Consider the following 18,143-nt stretch of genomic DNA (forward strand, 5'->3'; position numbering starts at 1 on the left):
CCAGTAAGGGGCGTACAGTCATGTATTGTGACAGGGGCTCGGTTAACGAACCTACCCCTGCCACAATAGGTCGCCCAGGGGGGAAATGAGGGTCTTGTGGATTTCAGGTACAAAGTACCATTTTGCATTATTTGGATGCTATGGTAGCAATTTTTCTGCACTTTTTTTCTGAAAGTATTCCATTTTCTAGGTGTTTGCATAACAGTGTTTGTAACTTGGACCATAGTTTTTTAGTGGGATAGTGTGCCAACTTATTATAAGTTTCTGTATTTTCCAGTTGTCTTTTTGCTTCAGCTAAATAATAAGATTTATTCATTACAACAGTGTTTCCCCCCTTTATCAGCTTTTTTTTTTTATTTTTTTTTATTTTTTTTTATAATTAAGCTGTGCCGCCATTCTGGGAAAACCATTGTTCACTAAATTGGAAAACATTATTTTTCAAAATAAAACTTAACGCTTCACAAATAAAATCCACAAAACCCTCACTTTTGTCTGTTCTTGTAAGAATTTATTTGATATAGTTCACTGCAACATCCTGAGGGATGCGAGTATATAAAGACTCTACATCAATTGATGTTAGTATTAGGCCCTCGGTAACTGGAAATTCTTCCAGTGCGGCCAAAAATTGGTTAGTGTCTTTTACTAGAGAAGGTACTCTGTCCAGTAAGGGGCGTAGTAGCCAATCAATGTATTGTGACAGGGGCTCGGTTAACGAACCTACCCCTGCCACAATGGGTTGTTCAGGGGGGAAATGAGGGTCTTGTGGATAAAAGAAATAAGTAAAAAAGAAGGTGAAATTCCGACCAAATTAGGCCCCCGGGTTGTACTGTACTTAGAGAAGGTACCGAATCTGAAAAAAAACGTCTTGACATCTTGATTGACCTTGCAGCTGGTGATCCCTGCGAGATGGAAGAGTCTATGATAGAATTTACTGATTTCACGGGGAGGAATAGGTCCAGGTTTTCACCACCCCTTCAACCAGAAGAAAGCCTGGATTGGTTGGATGACATCAGAGCTATCATATACCCTATGGCTACGCAACACGTAAGTAAATCTGAGTTAAAAGCACTAGAATGGTTAAAAAAAAACGGATAGCTTAATTATAAAAAAAAAAAAAAGCTGATAAAGGGGGAAACACCGTTGTAATGAATAAATCTTATTATTTAGCTGAAGAAAAAAGACAACTGGAAAATACAGAAACGTATACTAAGTTGGCACACAATCCCACTAAAAAACTATGGTCCAAGTTACAAACACTGTTATGCAAGCACCTAGAAAAAGGAATACTTTCGGAAAAAAGTGCAGAAAAATTGCTACCATCGCATCCAAATAATGCAAAATGGTACTTTGTACCTGAAATCCACAAGACCCTCATTTCCCCCCTGGGCGACCTATTGTGGCAGGGGTAGGTTCGTTAACCGAGCCCCTGTCACAATACATGACTGTACGCCCCTTACTGGACAGAGTAACTGCTCTAGTAAAAGACACTAACAAATTTTTGGCCGCACTTGAAGAAGTTCCAGTTACCGAGGGCCTAATACTAACATCAATTGATGTAGAGTCTTTATATACTCGAATCCCTCAGGATGTTGCAGTTAACTATATCAAATACATTCTTACAAGAACAGACAAAAGTGAGGGTTTTGTGGATTTTATTTGTGAAGCTTTAAATTTTATTTTGAAAAATAATGTTTTCCAATTTGGCGAACAATGGTTTTCCCAAAATGACAGCACAGCGATGGGCACGCCCGTCGCATGCATGCTAGCCAATTTATTCTTGGTATGCTTTGAAGAAAGGTAAGTCTTCTCACCCGGGAATCCACACCTAAAGCATGTAAGATGTAATGGAACACTGAGGAAATAGAATTTTTGGACATACAGGCTAAATTACAAAACGGTTACCTCCACACAGTAGGAATTGGGGAATAATAGAAAGAGACCCCACATTAGGTCCCCTATGACTACAAAAACCCATGATTACGTTTAAGCGTACAAAAAACTTAAAAGATGTATTAGTGAGAAGTTGTTTTTCTGATGATAATAAGAATACCAGCAATTGGTTAAATAAAACTCAAATTAAAGGGGACTAGAAATGTGGTCACTGCAACTGGTGCACTTATTACCAAGCAGGAAAAAACGTTTCAATAGGTGGTGTGAACAGGCACTTAAATAAATGTATGTGCTGTAGAACTAAAAACATAGTGTATGCGATAACATGCGAATGTAAACGATATTACATTAGAAGCACAATCAGACCAGTTAATGTACGCTTCAGAGAACATGTTACATCTATAACATTGGCAAAGGTTCACCCAGGCTAATAGAACATATAAACACTGAACACAATGGATGTACAGATAAACTATCATTTATGGGTATACAGGTACATGCAGAAGGAGGTCAAGATATTGTCAAAAACTTATGAGAAATAGAGGAAAGATGGATACCAAGAACACGAGTGCAAGAAAAGGCAGGGTTAAATTCTAGAATTGATATGGGAGTCTTCCTATAGAATTTTGTATATGGTCTTTTATTAATATATTGTCTATATTTACATATATAAGTTTGTATTATTTAATACTTTTCTATTTGCATTATATTTTCCGCTCACCTGTGTCCCACGTCACTGTAGGGGAGTGTAATAGCTGTAACCTATTTGTGCGCACTGGCATCTAACACTTGTTGTGGCATGCTGCCGCCTTAAACATGTCTGTTCGGATTTAAGAAGTCACACTGTACTGCGGAGTACCTTTGTATCCTTCCGTTTATGGATTTGACTATAATATGAACGACACTACTTTTACAGCCCCTGTAACATAGTCGAATAAAAAAAAAATCCTGAAATACCCCTTTAATATTTATAAAATGTGGGCTTGTGGGAGGGGCATGGCTTTTGAGCTGGACTGACACACTGACCTGGAGATGCAGAGCAGAGCTTGCGTGGGACTTTAGATAAAAACTCAGACCCTCACAAATGGGGATGGGTAAGTGTTAATTTACCTATCCTATCGTATATTTTTAGTTGACATATAAGTAACATGTGTACCGTGTTTCATTCGTAGAAATCTCTCCAGCTGTTTGGAGGTGATACTGGAACATACATATATGCACACACACACACGTATATATATATATATATATATATATATATATATATATATAGACAAAGAATAAGTCAGCCAGCACTTTAGTTGATACCAAACTATTATAAGGACCTGGTCTACAGGTGCACGCTACTAGGCTAAATATACAGCAACAGAAGAATGCAGCAGCACACTGCCAGCACAAGGATATATGTGAAACATGAAAATGCAGTTAAAACATGGAGAGCTATACAGCTATGGTGTAATAGATGCAAATGTGAAACTATGAAATAGTGAGGCACTTAGCTCGCAAATTTGTCTCCGCCGGCGGTCAAATAGCTTGGACCGTCCCACCGCGATAAGCTAGCCTCCTGGGACGGACCCTACACTGTGTATATGCCTCTGTGTGAACAGTTCAGTAAGCATGGCAGGGTCTGGAACATCCAAGACACCTTATATACACACCTGATTATTTGTTATTTACCCTATTATTTCCCACTATGATTAGGCACAGCTCCTTTGTGGCTCCGCCCTCACATAGCCACACCATGTCCAAAGGGGGCTGCTTAGCCTAAAATGTCTGGGCCTATTCTTAATCCCAGTCAAGCCCTGCCTATGGGTGACATATGGCATCTGTCACAGCATCTATTCAACATACACCCAGAGCTTTTCCTGACATAAAAGAGAAGTGAGTAAAGCCTAAGACTGGGTTCACATATCATATTTTGGTTCTCTTTTTGGCTTTCCTTTCCTCCAAAACCAGGAGTGGGTCCAAAACACATAAAAGGGTGCAAATGTTTCTAATATGTTTTTTTTACTGTGTCTGTTCCACTCCTGGTTTTGGTAAAAATACTGACCAAAACACTGAGTGTTAACCCAGTCTAACATTGTACAGGCTGTGCCCTCTATTTTGTCTTATTACATTTTAAGTCTCTGTCACTTCCTGTCTTGCTATTTACAACACTGAGGAATCTATAGGGCTTTGTGGTCACAGCAACATTAAAATGTGTGTCACTTAAGTTGTTTCAGAGTAATGGTACTGTCAACAAGGCTTCCTATTTAGTTATGAATTTGATAATGTAAGCAAGTCACTTTGGTGTTTATCATTTTTATTTCTATTATTCTCATTTAGCAAACATTTTTTTCCCTCAGGTGGGGGTTAAAATTCCTCTGCTGGAACCCCCTGTGATATCGAATAGGGTGACAGGACACACATGTACGTTGCCACTTTATTCATTCTTTAGGCGTGACAGACATATAGCTGAATGGCAGCTACCATAAGAATAAATGCAATGCACATGCACCTCCTGCGGCTTCATTCTGATGGGGAAACACATAGATCCCAGTTCCTGAGATCGCAGGGGGTCCCAGCAGTTGGACCCCCTGTGATCAGACAGTAATTTTAGCAAAGGAGGCTCAGCATGTTAAAGAGGCATTACTAGGAAGATGTTAGCTGGATGGCACTGTGCACAGAAAGCACAAAGCGGGGACAGGTACGTATCACTGTCACTACGAGCCTGTATAACAGGTTGGTAAAGGGGAATACTGGTGACAGATTCCCTTTAACCCCTTAAGGACTCAGACAATTTTCAGTGTAGGACCTAGCCATTTTGTGCACATCTGACCACTGTCACTTTAAGCATTAATAACTCAGGGATGCTTTTACTTTTCATTTCTTGGTGAAATTTTGATGAAAAAATAAACTTTGAAGCTCTCTGCTTATAAGGAAAATTAATATTCCAAATAAATTATATATTGATTCACATATACAATATGTCTGCTTTATGTTTGCATCATAAAGTTGACATGTTTTTACTTTTGGAAGACATCAGAGGGCTTCAAAGTATAGCAGCAATTTTCCAATTTTTCACAAAATTTTCAAAATCTAATTTTTTCAGGGACCAGTTCAGTTTTGAAGGGGATTTGAAGGGCCTTCTTAATAGAATAGAAATACCCCATAAATGACCCCATTATAAAAACTGCACCCCTCAAAGTATTCAAAATTACATTCAAAAGGCTTGTTAACCCTTTAGGTGTTTCACAAGAATAGCAGCAAATTGAAGGAGAAAATTCAAAATCTTCATTTTTTACACTGGCATGTCCTTGTAGACCAGGTTTTTGAATTTTTACAAGGGGTAAAAGGAGAGAAATCTTCCTAAAATGTGTAATCCAATGGCATACTATTTTAGAAACTACACCCCTTAAGGAACATAACAAGAGGTACAGTGAGCCTTAGCACCCCACAGGTGTTTGACGACTTTTCGTTAAAGTTGGATGTGTAAATGATTTTTTTTTCTTCACTAAAATGCTAGTTTTCCCCCAAACTTTTAATTTTTACAAGGGGTAATTGGAGAAATTGCCCCACAAAATTTGTAACCCCATCTCTTCTGAATATGGAAATACCCCATGTGTGTGTAGACATCAAGTGCTCTGCTGGTGCACTAAAATGTCACATTTGACTTTTGGAAAGCAAATTTTGCTGAAATGGTTTCTGGGGGGCATGTCGCATTTAGGAAGCCCCTATGGTGCCAGAACAGCAAAAAAAAACAAAACAAAAAAAACACGTGGCATACTATTTTGCAAACTACACCCCTCAAGGAATGTAACAAGGGGCACAGTGAGCCTTAACACCTCACAGGTATTTGATTACTTTTTGTTAAAGTTAGATGTATAAATGAAAAAAAAAAAATTTCACTAAAATGCAGTTTTTTCCCCAAATTTTACGTTTTTACAAGGGGTAATATGAGAAAATGACCCCCAAAATTTGTAACCCCATTTCTTCTGAGTATGGAAATACCCCATGTGTGGACGTCAAGTGCTCTGCTGGCGCACTACAATGCTTAGAAGAGGAGGAGCACTATTGAGCTTTTAGAAAGAGAATATGTTTGGAATGGAAGTCATTTACAAAGCCCCCCGTGGTGCCAGAACAGTGGACCCCCCCCCCACATGTGACCCCATTTTGGAAACTACACCCCTCACAGAATATTATAAGGGGTGCAATGAGTATTTACATCCCACTGGCATTTGATAGATCTTTGGAACAGTGGGCTGTGCAAGTGAAAAATTACACTTTTCATTTTCACGGACCACTGTTCCAAAAATCTGTCAGACACCTGTGGGGCGCAAATGCTCACTGTACCCCTTATTACATTACATTATGGGTGTAGTTTCCAAAATGGGGTCACATGTGGGGGTGGGTCCATTGTTCTGGCACTATGGGGGTTTTGTAAACACACGTGGCCTTCAATTCTGGACAAATTTTTTCTTCAAAAGCCCAATGGCGCTCCTTCACTTCTGAGCATTGTTGTGCGCCAGCACTTTACATCCACTTATGGGGTATGTTCTTACTCAGAAGAAATGGGGTTACACATTTTGGGGGGCTTTTTTCCTATTTTTCCTTGTGAAAATGAAAAATTTAGGGTGACACCAGCATTTTAGTGCAAAAATTTTTTTTTTTCATTTTCCCATCCAACATTAATGAAAATTCGTCAAACACCTGTGGGGTGTTAAGGCTCACTATACCCCTTATTACATTCCGTAAGGGGTGTAGTTTCCAAAATGGGGTCACATGTCGGTATTTATTTTTTTGCGTTTATGTCAGAACCGCTGTAAAATTAGCCACCCCTGTGCAAATCACCAGTTTAGGCCTCAAATGTACATAGTGCACTCTCACTCCTGAGCCTTGTTGTATGCCCGCAGAGCATTTTACACCCACATATGGGGTATTTCCGTACTCAGGAGAAATTGTGTTACAAATTTTGGGGGTCTTTTTTCTTTTTACCGCTTGTGAAAATAAAAAGTATGGGGCAACACCAGCATGTTAGTTAAAAATTTTACATTTTTTTACACTAACAGGCTGGTGTAGCCCCCAACTTTTCCTTTTCATAAGGGGTAAAAGGAGAAAAAGCCCCCCAAAATTTGTAGTGCAATTTCTCCCGAGTACAGAAATACCCCATATGTGGCCCTAAACTGTTTCCTCGAAATACGACAGGGCTCCGAAGTGAGAGAGCGCCATGCGCATTTGAGGGCTAAATTAGGGATTCTATAGGGGTGGACATAGGGGTATTCTACGCCAGTGATTCCCAAACAGGGTGACTCCAGCTGTTGTAAAACTCCCAGCATGCCTGGACAGTCAGTGACAATACTTTTAAATTTTTATTGGGGAGGGGGACAGTGTAAAGGGGTGTTTATAGTTTTTTACCCTTTATTATGTGTTAACGTAGTGTAGTGTTTTTAGGGTACACTCGCACTGGCGGGGGTTCGCACTGGCGTTAGGAGTTTGCGCTGTGGCGAAAATTTTGCTGCAGCTCAAACTTCAAGCAGGAAACTTACTGTAAACTTGCCCGTGTGAATGTACCCTGTACATTCACATGGGGGGGCTCCAGCTATGTCAAAACTACAACTCCCAGCATGTACTGACAGACCATGCATGCTGGGAGTCGTGCTTTTGCAACAGCTGGAGGCACACTGGTTGTAAAACCTTCAGTTAGGTTCTGTTACCTAACTCAGTATTTTCCAACCAGTGTGCCTCCAGCTGTTGCAAAACTACAACTCCCAGCATGTACTGATCGCTGGGATTAGCAGTTTTGCAACATCTGGAGGGCTACAGTTTAGAGACCACTGCACAGTGATCTCCAAACTGTGGCCCTCCAGATGTTGCAAAACTACAAATCCCAGCATGCCTAGACAGCAAACTGCTGTGTGGGCATGCTAGGAGTTGTAGTTTTGCAAGATCTAGAGGGCCACAGTTTTGAGACCACTGCACAGTGATCTCCAAACTGTAGCCATTCAGCTGTTGCAAAACTGCAAATCCCAGCATGCCCACACAGCAAACAGCTGTTTGGGCATGCTGGGAGTTGTAGTTTTGCAACATCTGTTGCTAGGCAACTCACCGGCTTCCGTAGGATCCAGGGAGCCGCCTCGCCGTCCTCTGCTGCCGCCAATGGGTAAGTGGACCTTCGGCGCCGTTCCTCGTCAGTTTCCCCGTTCTTCCCCGCCTACTGTGGGTGAGCATAACGGGGAAACCGAAAGTTAAACTCCCCGCCCCCAATCTGCTATTGGTTGTTGCTTCTAGATGACCAATAGCAGCGATAGGAGGGGTGGCACCCCTGCCACCTCACTCCTATCCCTTCAGGGGGATCGTGGGTGTCTTGGACAACCTTGATCCCCCTTATTTTTCAAGTCACCAGAGACCCATATGACTGGAATTGCCGCAAATCGCCGGTGTGAATTCATCGCCGACATGGGCATTTGCACGGCGGGGAACGATATTCCTGCGGACATGTACGTCATGGGTCCTTAACTACCAGGGTGTCATGTAGTATCGGTACGTCATGGGTCCTTAACAGGTTAAAGAAAAGGAGGCTTTTGATACTGATGGAGAAGCCACTTCTGATTGCATATTGAAATAAATTGGTGTCTGTGTAATGTATCCCCACTCTGTGACATCCATATTTCCCAATAAGACACATAAACCTAGGTTGTTGTGCTGAGACAAACCCTTTAAGATAAGCTTTGTTACTGTTTCCAATATTTGTAATGTCCTGATGACTATCACTACCAACCTTCCTTTCCTTTTACGGAGAGAAAAAAAATAATAAATAAAGCATAAACACTTTCTGTATTCTGCTGACATGTCCAGGTAATCAGCCTTGAGAAATCTGATATACTTCTGTCTGTTCACCTTTTCAAATATTATATGTATATTATGAAATACACATAGTGATGTATTCTGCAAAGATGAACTTTCACTTTAAGTTAAAATGGTGTTATGTAAGTGATGGCATATTGCTAGCATATACCGCTAAGCCCTTACTGGTCCCTATAACAGATCTCCTGTCAGGATCTGAATTATATTAATAAATAAAAGCCTAATAATCTACATTGTAGGTTAGCCTATATCAGGTCAAGCCATTACTTACAAATCTCCTAAGTAGAGGTTTGGCCACACTTCATCCACACGGTGAGAGGAAGAGGTTCGTCTGCTGTCCAAGAGACTTTGTAGTTGTGCTACTGTAGGACATTTATCTGCTTGAGAGTCTTCTGCCCTGGAGATTGAGCTATATTTCTCTGTGTTCTCCGCCATAACATCACAAACAGGAAATGAAATAGCTGAGTGAGTAGAAAGTTTGACAGTTCAACTGTGATTACAAGTGACAGGTGACAAGTATGGTTTTCTTTATAGTAAAGGCGGCACACCAGCAAACCTATGAGGGTTTTTTTTTTTCAATAGGAAAACACGATAAAACTATTTAATTTAATAGTCTCAGATTGCAGAATACATGAAAAAGGAATTTTGTGTATGTCTGTATCCATTCCTTTTCCGTTATCTTTGTTCCCAATTCATCCTGTTTCCTCTGAGCCATTGCATCAAGAAACAACAGATTGCATATAGAAGACACAGGCACACACTTTCCTGCCCTCTTTGGATACTAAGCAAATGTGGCTAGTAATGTACACTCACAGGACACTTTATTAAAGGGGTACTCCGGCCCTGAGACATCTTATCCCCTATCCAAAGGATAGGGGATAAGATGTCTCACCATGGGGGCTCCCCCCGCTGGGGACCCCTGCAATCCTGTATTCGCCACCCACCTGTTTGAGCTGACGCCGCGGTGCCAGCTTACAAACAGCCGGGTGGTGACCACGGGTCCGGAGTATCGTGACGAAATGACTCCGCCCTGTGTGATGTCACCCCCCGCCCCCGCTATGCAAGTCTATGGGAGAGGGCGTGATGGCTGTCACGCCCCCTCCCATAGACTTGCATAGCAGGGGCGGGGGGTGACGTCAGCCGGGGGCGGCATGCAGCTCAAGCAGATGGGTGGTGAATACAACCTTGGCGGGGTCTCCAGCTCTCAGGGCCGGAGTACCCCTTTAAGTACACCTTGCTATTACCAGGTTGGACCCCCTTTTGTTTTCAGAACTGCCTTCATTCTTTTTGACATGCTTTCTACAAAGTGCTGGAAATAATCCTCAGAGATTATGGTCCATATGGACATGATGACATCAGGCAATTGCAGCAGAATTGTCAGCTGCACATCCTTGATGTGAATCTTTAATTCCACCATATCCCAAAGGTGCTCTAAAAGATTGAGATCTAGTGACTGTGGTCATAAAGGGATAGACATGGTCAGCAACAAAACTCAGGTAGAAATCCCGGCACCAGCGGCTTTGATTCAAATAAAAGGATTTATTTGTAATACAGCATGGATTATACACGTAACAAGACGCGTTTCGGCAAATGCAGCCTTTCTCAATCGAATGCAAACATGATGGATAGCATGTTTTTATACGTAAAATCCAGTTATTGCGGGCTGCAGCTGGGTTGATTGATGAATGACAGCTTCTCCGGCATCAGATGGATACGTAATGTGTGGGAGGATGAGAGCGCCGCAAGAAAACATCACATATCAAAGGCACGTGGAACAGGTAAACAACAACAAATACACGGGGTAGAAGGGGAGAAAAATGGGAATGGACAGGACAACACTATATATTAGATATATTAGAATAGCTAGATTCCTTGGATTCCCATGCAAAGCTATATTTCCTACAGGGTCACGTACATTTATCTAGAAGGACTGAAAGAATAAATTAGACAGTTTGCAAAAGACCAGTGTACGTTAAGCAGTAACATACATAAAATCAGAGTAATGTAGTTACAGTAAGAAGCTTGTCAACTCATAATCCCTATTAAGGCCTTTAGGTTCAATAGTGTTGAGTAGTGTTGAGCGGCATAGGCCATATTCGAATTCGCGAATATTCGCGAATATATGGACGAATATTCATCATATATTCGCGAATATTCGCATATTCGTAATATTCTCGTTTTATTTTCGCATATGCGAACATTCGCATATGCGAAAATTACCATATACAAAATTAGCGTATGCGAATGTTCGCATATGCGAAAATTAGCATATGCTAATCTTCGCATATGCGAATATTCGCCCGGCAGTCTCACACGGTAGTATTACAGCCTTCTTTACACCACACAAGCTGGAAGCAGAGAGGGGTGATCACTGTGATGTGTGCTGTGAAAAAAATAAAATAAATAAACGAATATTCGTAATTACGAATATATAGCGCTATATTTGCGAAATTCGCGAATTCGCGAATATTCGATATTCGCGAATAATATTCGAATTGCGAATATTCGCGAGCAACACTAGTGTTGAGTTTGTGAATCCAAAAAGCCTCCCTTTGTCTTAAATGTCTTTTAATGTCAACCCCCCCGCTTGGTAAATTGACTTCTTCAAGAACCTGAAATTTTAACTGTGAGATATTATGTCCATATTTTTTTGAAATGGTATGGGATTGGAAAAATTGTATTTTCACAACGAACCGTCGCTTTATGGCGATTGATGTGATCACCAATGCAAAAAGCTGTTTCGCCGATGTAAAGGAGGCCACAATGGCATTTATTACTATAGACCACATTTTTGCTCTTGCAAGTGAAGAAACCATTTATGGTGATGAGGAGGAGAGAGATAAAAAGAGAGAGAGAGAGGTATGCGCTCCCTTGTAGCGTATATCAACTCGGTGTGATCCCTCCACCGCACCTAAGTGATATACTCACCTTTTGGTGATGATGTTCCGATTCCACGACTATGGTGGGTCGTGGTGATCGAGGTGTAATAAGGTGAATGGAATTGGAGCTGCTGCACTCGGATCGATTCTGAGTTCCCAAAAAGGGACCAGCTTGGAAATGGTAAAAATCTTTTATTCCATTATTATATTCCATACATTTATCAATTACTATATTCCATACATTCCATACATTCATCCATTTATTCATTACATTCCCTCATAATACGCAGGAACCCAGCACACTTACTTTCATATACGACATATCCATTACATCCCATCACCCTTGTCCTATAACACTGCAGCCACATACCCCCATTCATTTCCCTTCCCACAGCCACACTCTCCTATTTATTACTCTTCCCATCCGCATCTATGTCATTTTATGCTTTAGCCTCCTCTACCACTCCCCTACACCACATCTAGCCCTAGCTGCGCAATGCGCATGTGCCCCTTCCACACAGGGCCGCCATCAGGGGGGTACAGCCAGTACCCCAGTCAGGGGCTCGGGCACCCAGGGGGGGCCCGGGGCCCTAGGACTGCGACATGCAGCGACCGTTGCTGGCACAGTCCCTGCATGTGCATAACCGGACCCTTCACGTGCGGATCCCATTGTTCCCCCTGCGACTGGACCAGCAGGTGAAGGGGGGGGGGCTGTGCCCGCGGATCTGGGACACCTGTCACGAATCTCCTAAGCTCCTTCCTTTCACTCCAGCCCGGGCTTTCTGTGCGGTCGAGGCCCTGCGGAGGCTGTCAGCACAGGAAGAAGAGAGAAGAGGAGAGAACAGGAGCTGCGGGGGAACGAGGAAGAGGTGAGTGTCTTTTTGTTTTGTTTTCTGTTAGAGGCATTACTATATATGGGGGCCATGTGAGGAGGCATTATTATGTGAGGGGGCATTACTTATATGGGGGCAAATTGACGGGGGAATTACTTATATGGGGGCAAAGTGACGGGGGCATTACTTATATGGGGCAAAGTGATGAGGGCATTACTTATATGGGGGCAAAGTGACGGGGACCCCCCTCACTTTGCCCCCATATAAGTAATGCCCCCTCACATGGCCCCCATACATAATAATGCCCCCTCACATGGCCCCCATACATAATAATGCCCCCTCACATGGCCCCCATATATAGCAATGCCCCCATATAAGTAAGGCCCCCTCACATGGCCCCCATATATGGGGCTTTACTATATATATATATATATATACATATATATATATGTATGTATGTATGAGAGCCATGTGAGGGGGCATTATTATGCATGGGGCTATGTGAGGGAGCATTATTATGTATGAGGGCCATGTGAGGGGTTATTATGTATGGGGGCCATGTAAGAGGGTATTATTATGTAAGGGGGCCATGTGAGGGGGCATTATTATGTATGGGGGCCATGTGAGAGGGTATTATGTAAGGGGGCCATGTGAGGGGGCATTATTATGTATGGAGGCCATGTGAGGGGGCATTATTATGTATGGGGGCCATGTGAGGGGGCATTATTATGTATGGGGCCATGTGAGGGGGCATTATTATGTATGGAGGCCATATAAGTGGGCATTATTATGTATGGGGGCCATCTGAGAGAGTATTATTATGTATGGGGCCATGTGAGGGGCATTATTATGTATGGGGCCATGTGAGGGGGGCATTATTATGTATGGGGGCCATGTGAGGGGGGCATTATTATGTATGGGGGCCATGTGAGGGGGCATTATTATGTATGGGGGCCATCTGAGAAATGCCCCCTCACATGGCCCCCATATATAGCAATGCCCCCATATAAGTAAGGCCCCCTCACATGGCCCCCATATATGGGGCTTTACTCTATATATATATATATATATATATATATATGTATGTATGTATGAGAGCCATGTGAGGGGGCATTATTATGCATGGGGCTATGTGAGGGAGCATTATTATGTATGGGGCCATGTGAGGGGCATTATTATGTATGGGGCCATGTGAGGGGGCATTATTATGTATGGGGGCCATGTGAGGGGGCATTATTATGTGTGGGGGCCATGTGAGGGGGCATTATTATGTGTGGGAGGCATTATTATGTGTGGGGGCCATTTGAGGGGGCATTATTATGTGTGGGGGCCATGTGAGGGGGCATTATTATGTGTGGGGGGGCCATGTGAGGGGGCATTATTATGTGTGGGGGCCATGTGAGGGGGCATTATTATGTGTGGGGGCCATGTGAGGGGACATTATTATGTGTGAGGGCCATGTGAGGGGGCATTATTATGTGTGGGGGCCATGTGAGGGGGCATTACTATATATGGAGGGTCATGTGAGGGGGCATTACTATATATGGGGGTTCATGTGAGGGGGCATTACTATATTTGGGGGGTCATCTGAGGGGGCATTACTATATATATGGGGCAATGTGAGGGGGCATTATTATATATGGGGTGAATGTGAGGGGGCATTATGTATGGGGGATGTGTACGGGGACATTATATATAGGGGCAATGTGAGGGGCCATTACTATATATGAGGGCAATGTACAGGGGCATTATATTATATGGGAGCAATGTGAGGGGGAATTACAATGTATCAGAGCAATGTACGGGGGCATTATATATAGGGGCAATGTGAGGGGCCATTACTATATATGAGGGCAATGTACAGGGGCATTATATTATATGGGAGCAATGTGAGGGGGAATTACAATGTATCAGAGCAATGTACGGGGACATTATATATAGGGGCAATGTGAGGGGCCATTACTATATATGAGGGCAATGTACAGGGGCATTATATTATATGGGAGCAATGTGAGGGGGAATTACAATGTATCAGAGCAATGTACGGGGGCATTATAATGTATGAGGACAATGTTGGGGCCTAATACTCTACAGGGCACAGATGGAACTACTATATGGGGCAGTGTAATACATATAGGTGGTTTGTTTAGAGGTGAGGACTTTGCTGTAGCGAGAATCCTAAAATGTTTGTCTGGCAGATTTGGTGAAGACGAGTTGTGATCGGGAGAAATCTTCATGATGACCCAGGACAGATGAAGAAGAAAGAGAAAAGTGAACGACTCCGATCAGAGAAGCCTCCCCTGTGAGTATGTAACTATAATGACTTATGTGGTCTGCAGCACCTGTGTACAGCTACCTCTATTTAGGGGTTATTGATCTTTTGTATAGTGGTTTTTATTCAATAATAATATAACAGTGTTAGTCAGTGGTAATGATAGTGATCATGGTGTGGCAGAATTACTGTATATGTCCCTTGTATTGTGGTGTTATTAGTGATACTGGTCTGTGTATAGTAGCTTTTATTTCCTTACAGTATGGTGGTATTATTTAGTCACTGCAGAAATAATATGGAGTGGTGATATTATTTTATGTTTCTAAGCCCGATACGAAGATAAAATCCAGCGTGTTCCGCAAGGAGGGGACTACAAGCTGTGTAAGGGGCCCCAAAATTTCTGATGGCAGCCCTGCTTTCACACACATGGTGCCCGCGTGCTGCTTACATCACAGCATCCGCCGTACCATGGCAACGTCGGCCGGAAGTGACGTGTCGGAAGTCTCGGCTTTATGCGCGCACTCCCGGCATGTGTAACAGAGACCATGCCGGCACCACACATAGAAGCAGGATCCTCATCAGGTATTTACACACACCACACACTCTTTTCACAGAGTGTATTTTTTTTAACCCCTATCCTAACACCTACTCAATGTCATCTCTCCAGCAAACTCTCTAAAGTACCTGTCCTGCAGAGGGGTAAGTACCTTAAATTCCTTATACACACCAATTCAGCCATATGATTGTTCACTGGATAACATCCAGAAATAATGCAAGACTAAAAAGCACTGATTTGTAATCTACCTGTATGTAGCCTGCAAAAATATTAACACTTACTGTACACCCAGTCTGCCCACATAATACCTCCAGAATAACCATAGTGCATATTTAGTCCATATTCAACTTGTCTAATAATACACCCTCAATACTGTACCATACATTGAGCCTATCTATACTATCTATTTCATGCTGTAATACTATATAAATCGCTGCAATACTGTACACTATCTATATAGCACTTGAATACTATGATACTCTGTATAATTCCGTGATACTGTAACACTGTACTACATATTTAGCCCACCTATATGTAATATCCTAACTACTGTTACTGCTACACTTGTGTTCCAAACCTCCCTACATTATATACTTCCTGTAATATTCACTAAGCTTGATTCAATACCATATCCATATTACAGAAAACCCTTCCTTTTTTTCTATATGTCTTTTATTGAACTTTGATCATATATACATATATGTATACACTCCTTTCCATATGTGTGTTTTTTTAGTATTGCCAAATTGGACTTGAGGAAGGCATCCTCGAGTGCCGAAACGCGTTGTTCATAATTTTCAATAAAAATATTTATTGTCCTGTGCCGGCCTCTGTCCATCAAACTTCGAGCAACCTTGAGCAGCACCTCTTAGACCGCCTTTTACCCACCTCTCACCCATTTATGGTGATAGGCTTGCCAGTATGGGGGTGGTGTATAGTGTCTCCCTGAATTATATGGCTACATTGTGCGCATTGTAAGCAAGGATATGTTCCTTGTTTTCTACTTTTCAGGAATTGTTGTTTCGGGATTTTCCTGATTGTGCCGTCATCAGCTCTCACCAATATGTCTTTTAAGGTGGGGGTCTTTTGTTGAAAATTAATGGTGGGGCCGTGAATTCCTGAATTTGTGGAAAACCTTTTTGTAATATGGACCAGTGTTCTCTCACTATGTTGTCTATCTTAAACTGTAGGGGGTGGTAAGTTCTTACAAAAGGTATTCTTCTGGTATTCTCATGTTGTGGTGTGGTTCTCGGTATTTTAGATTCATAGAATACTTTTGTGGGGTAACCTCCTTCCTCAAATTTTTGGTCAAGTTCCCATAATCTCTCTTTTTAAACGACAGGGTCACCTACTGTGCACTCAATTCTCGTTTTCTGGGAACGTGGGATAGCGTGTTTGACCCCAGGAGGGTGAGAACTAGAGTAGAGCAGTAAATTATTCCTGTCTGTTTCCTTTCTATAGAGGTCTGTCGATAATCCACCTGTGTTGTCCTTCATAACTAAGGTGTCAAGGAAGCTCACCTGTTCCTGGCTATTGGTCATGGTAAATTTTAGTTCGGGGCGAATCTCATTCAGAGCATCAAAAAAGGGGGTAAGGGACAATTCTGGCCCCTCCCACACGCAAAACACATCGTCAAAAAATATTTTCCCCATTTTAGAATGTTTGATGAAGTCATTGTTGTAGATATGTTGGTCTTCAAAATGTGACATGTATGCGTTTGCGTAGGGAGGGGCCACATTCGCACTCATGGCCGAGCCCCTATGCTGCAAAAAGAAGTTGTCCTCATACAAAAAGTAATTCTCATGTAATACCAGGTGTAAGAGGTCAAGATAGAAGGCTTTTTGGTCACAGGTATATGTACTATCAGACAGGAGCCACCGTACCGCTTCTGTGCCTCTGAAATGTTCAATTGAGGTATATAAGCTTGTGACGTTTATGGTGACTAACCATGTCTCTTGTGTTACGTCTTTGATGTCTGATATGGATTTAAGAAAGTCGGATGTGTCCAGGAGAAATTCTTTGGTTTGTTTAGTTAAAGAGGTCAAGGTTTTTTCTAAGAGAATTGACAGGGCAGAGAATGGAATTTGTAGAGGCAACAATAGGGCGGCCGGGAGGGTTATTGAGATCTTTGCGTATTTTAGACAAGATGTAAAAGACAGGTGTTATAGGTTCAGTATTAGTCAGGTAAGTTTGCATTTTAGTGTCAATTATTCCCCTTGTATGATAATCTTCTAACATTGCATTTATTCTCTATTTCTCATAGGTGACAATGTCGGACAATTTTCTGGAGATTTCTTTTTATATTTCTCGGTGTCCATCACAACAACAGAACCACCTTTATCAGCTGGCTTGATGGTTATAGTTTTGTTCGACATTGGGTCATGTAGAGCCTCTCTCTCACAGTTGGAAAGATTGTTAAACAATGTAGCTTGTTCTGCAGGAAACAATTTGATCACATTCTCTACATCCTTTTTAACAAGAGACACATAAGTCTCAACAACGTGTTGAGTCTTAGGTGGCATAAACGTACTTTTATTCCTTAATCCTGTGAAGTCCAGGTTAAGCATGGTACTGGGATAAGTAGTTGTAGGTACATTTTATTTATCAGAAAAGAAAAGTTTTCAAATGAATACTACGAAAAAAACATTCTAGGGCAATATCTAGATCAAAGGTGAGGTTAAATGCAGAGGATGGGCTGAATGAAAGTCCTTTTTGTAGGACGTTCATTTGTTGCAGGGTTAGGCATTTAGATGATATATTAATAGTTAATGATGGTGCCGTACCTGTGATCTGGTCATGATGCTCCCCAATACGTCTCCGATGACTGTGCCCCCCCCACGTCATGTCTTCCTCTTTGCCGGGGGCGCCTC

The 18,143-nt window shown here is 42.1% G+C and overlaps 1 protein-coding gene and 1 long non-coding RNA gene across 2 annotated transcripts in view; one reads left to right on the top strand and one right to left on the bottom strand.

Moving 5' to 3' along the window:
* LOC130282726 (dual specificity protein phosphatase 13-like) overlaps window positions 1-18,143 on the bottom strand; it is a 47,515-nt gene that overhangs the window by 20,509 nt on the left and 8,863 nt on the right. The window contains exon 2 of the mRNA XM_056531297.1: window positions 9,005-9,194. Within this exon, the coding sequence (XP_056387272.1) occupies window positions 9,005-9,168 (164 nt within the window). The 5' untranslated portion in view covers window positions 9,169-9,194. The remainder of the gene's footprint in view (window positions 1-9,004; window positions 9,195-18,143) is intronic.
* LOC130282727 (uncharacterized) overlaps window positions 9,069-18,143 on the top strand; it is a 32,881-nt gene continuing 23,806 nt past the window's right edge. The window contains exon 1 of the long non-coding RNA XR_008846499.1: window positions 9,069-9,198. This is a non-coding gene — a long non-coding RNA (uncharacterized LOC130282727). The remainder of the gene's footprint in view (window positions 9,199-18,143) is intronic.

The sequence above is a fragment of the Hyla sarda genome, chromosome 7 (genome assembly GCF_029499605.1).
Source record: "Hyla sarda isolate aHylSar1 chromosome 7, aHylSar1.hap1, whole genome shotgun sequence".
Classification (NCBI taxonomy): Eukaryota; Metazoa; Chordata; class Amphibia; order Anura; family Hylidae; genus Hyla; species Hyla sarda.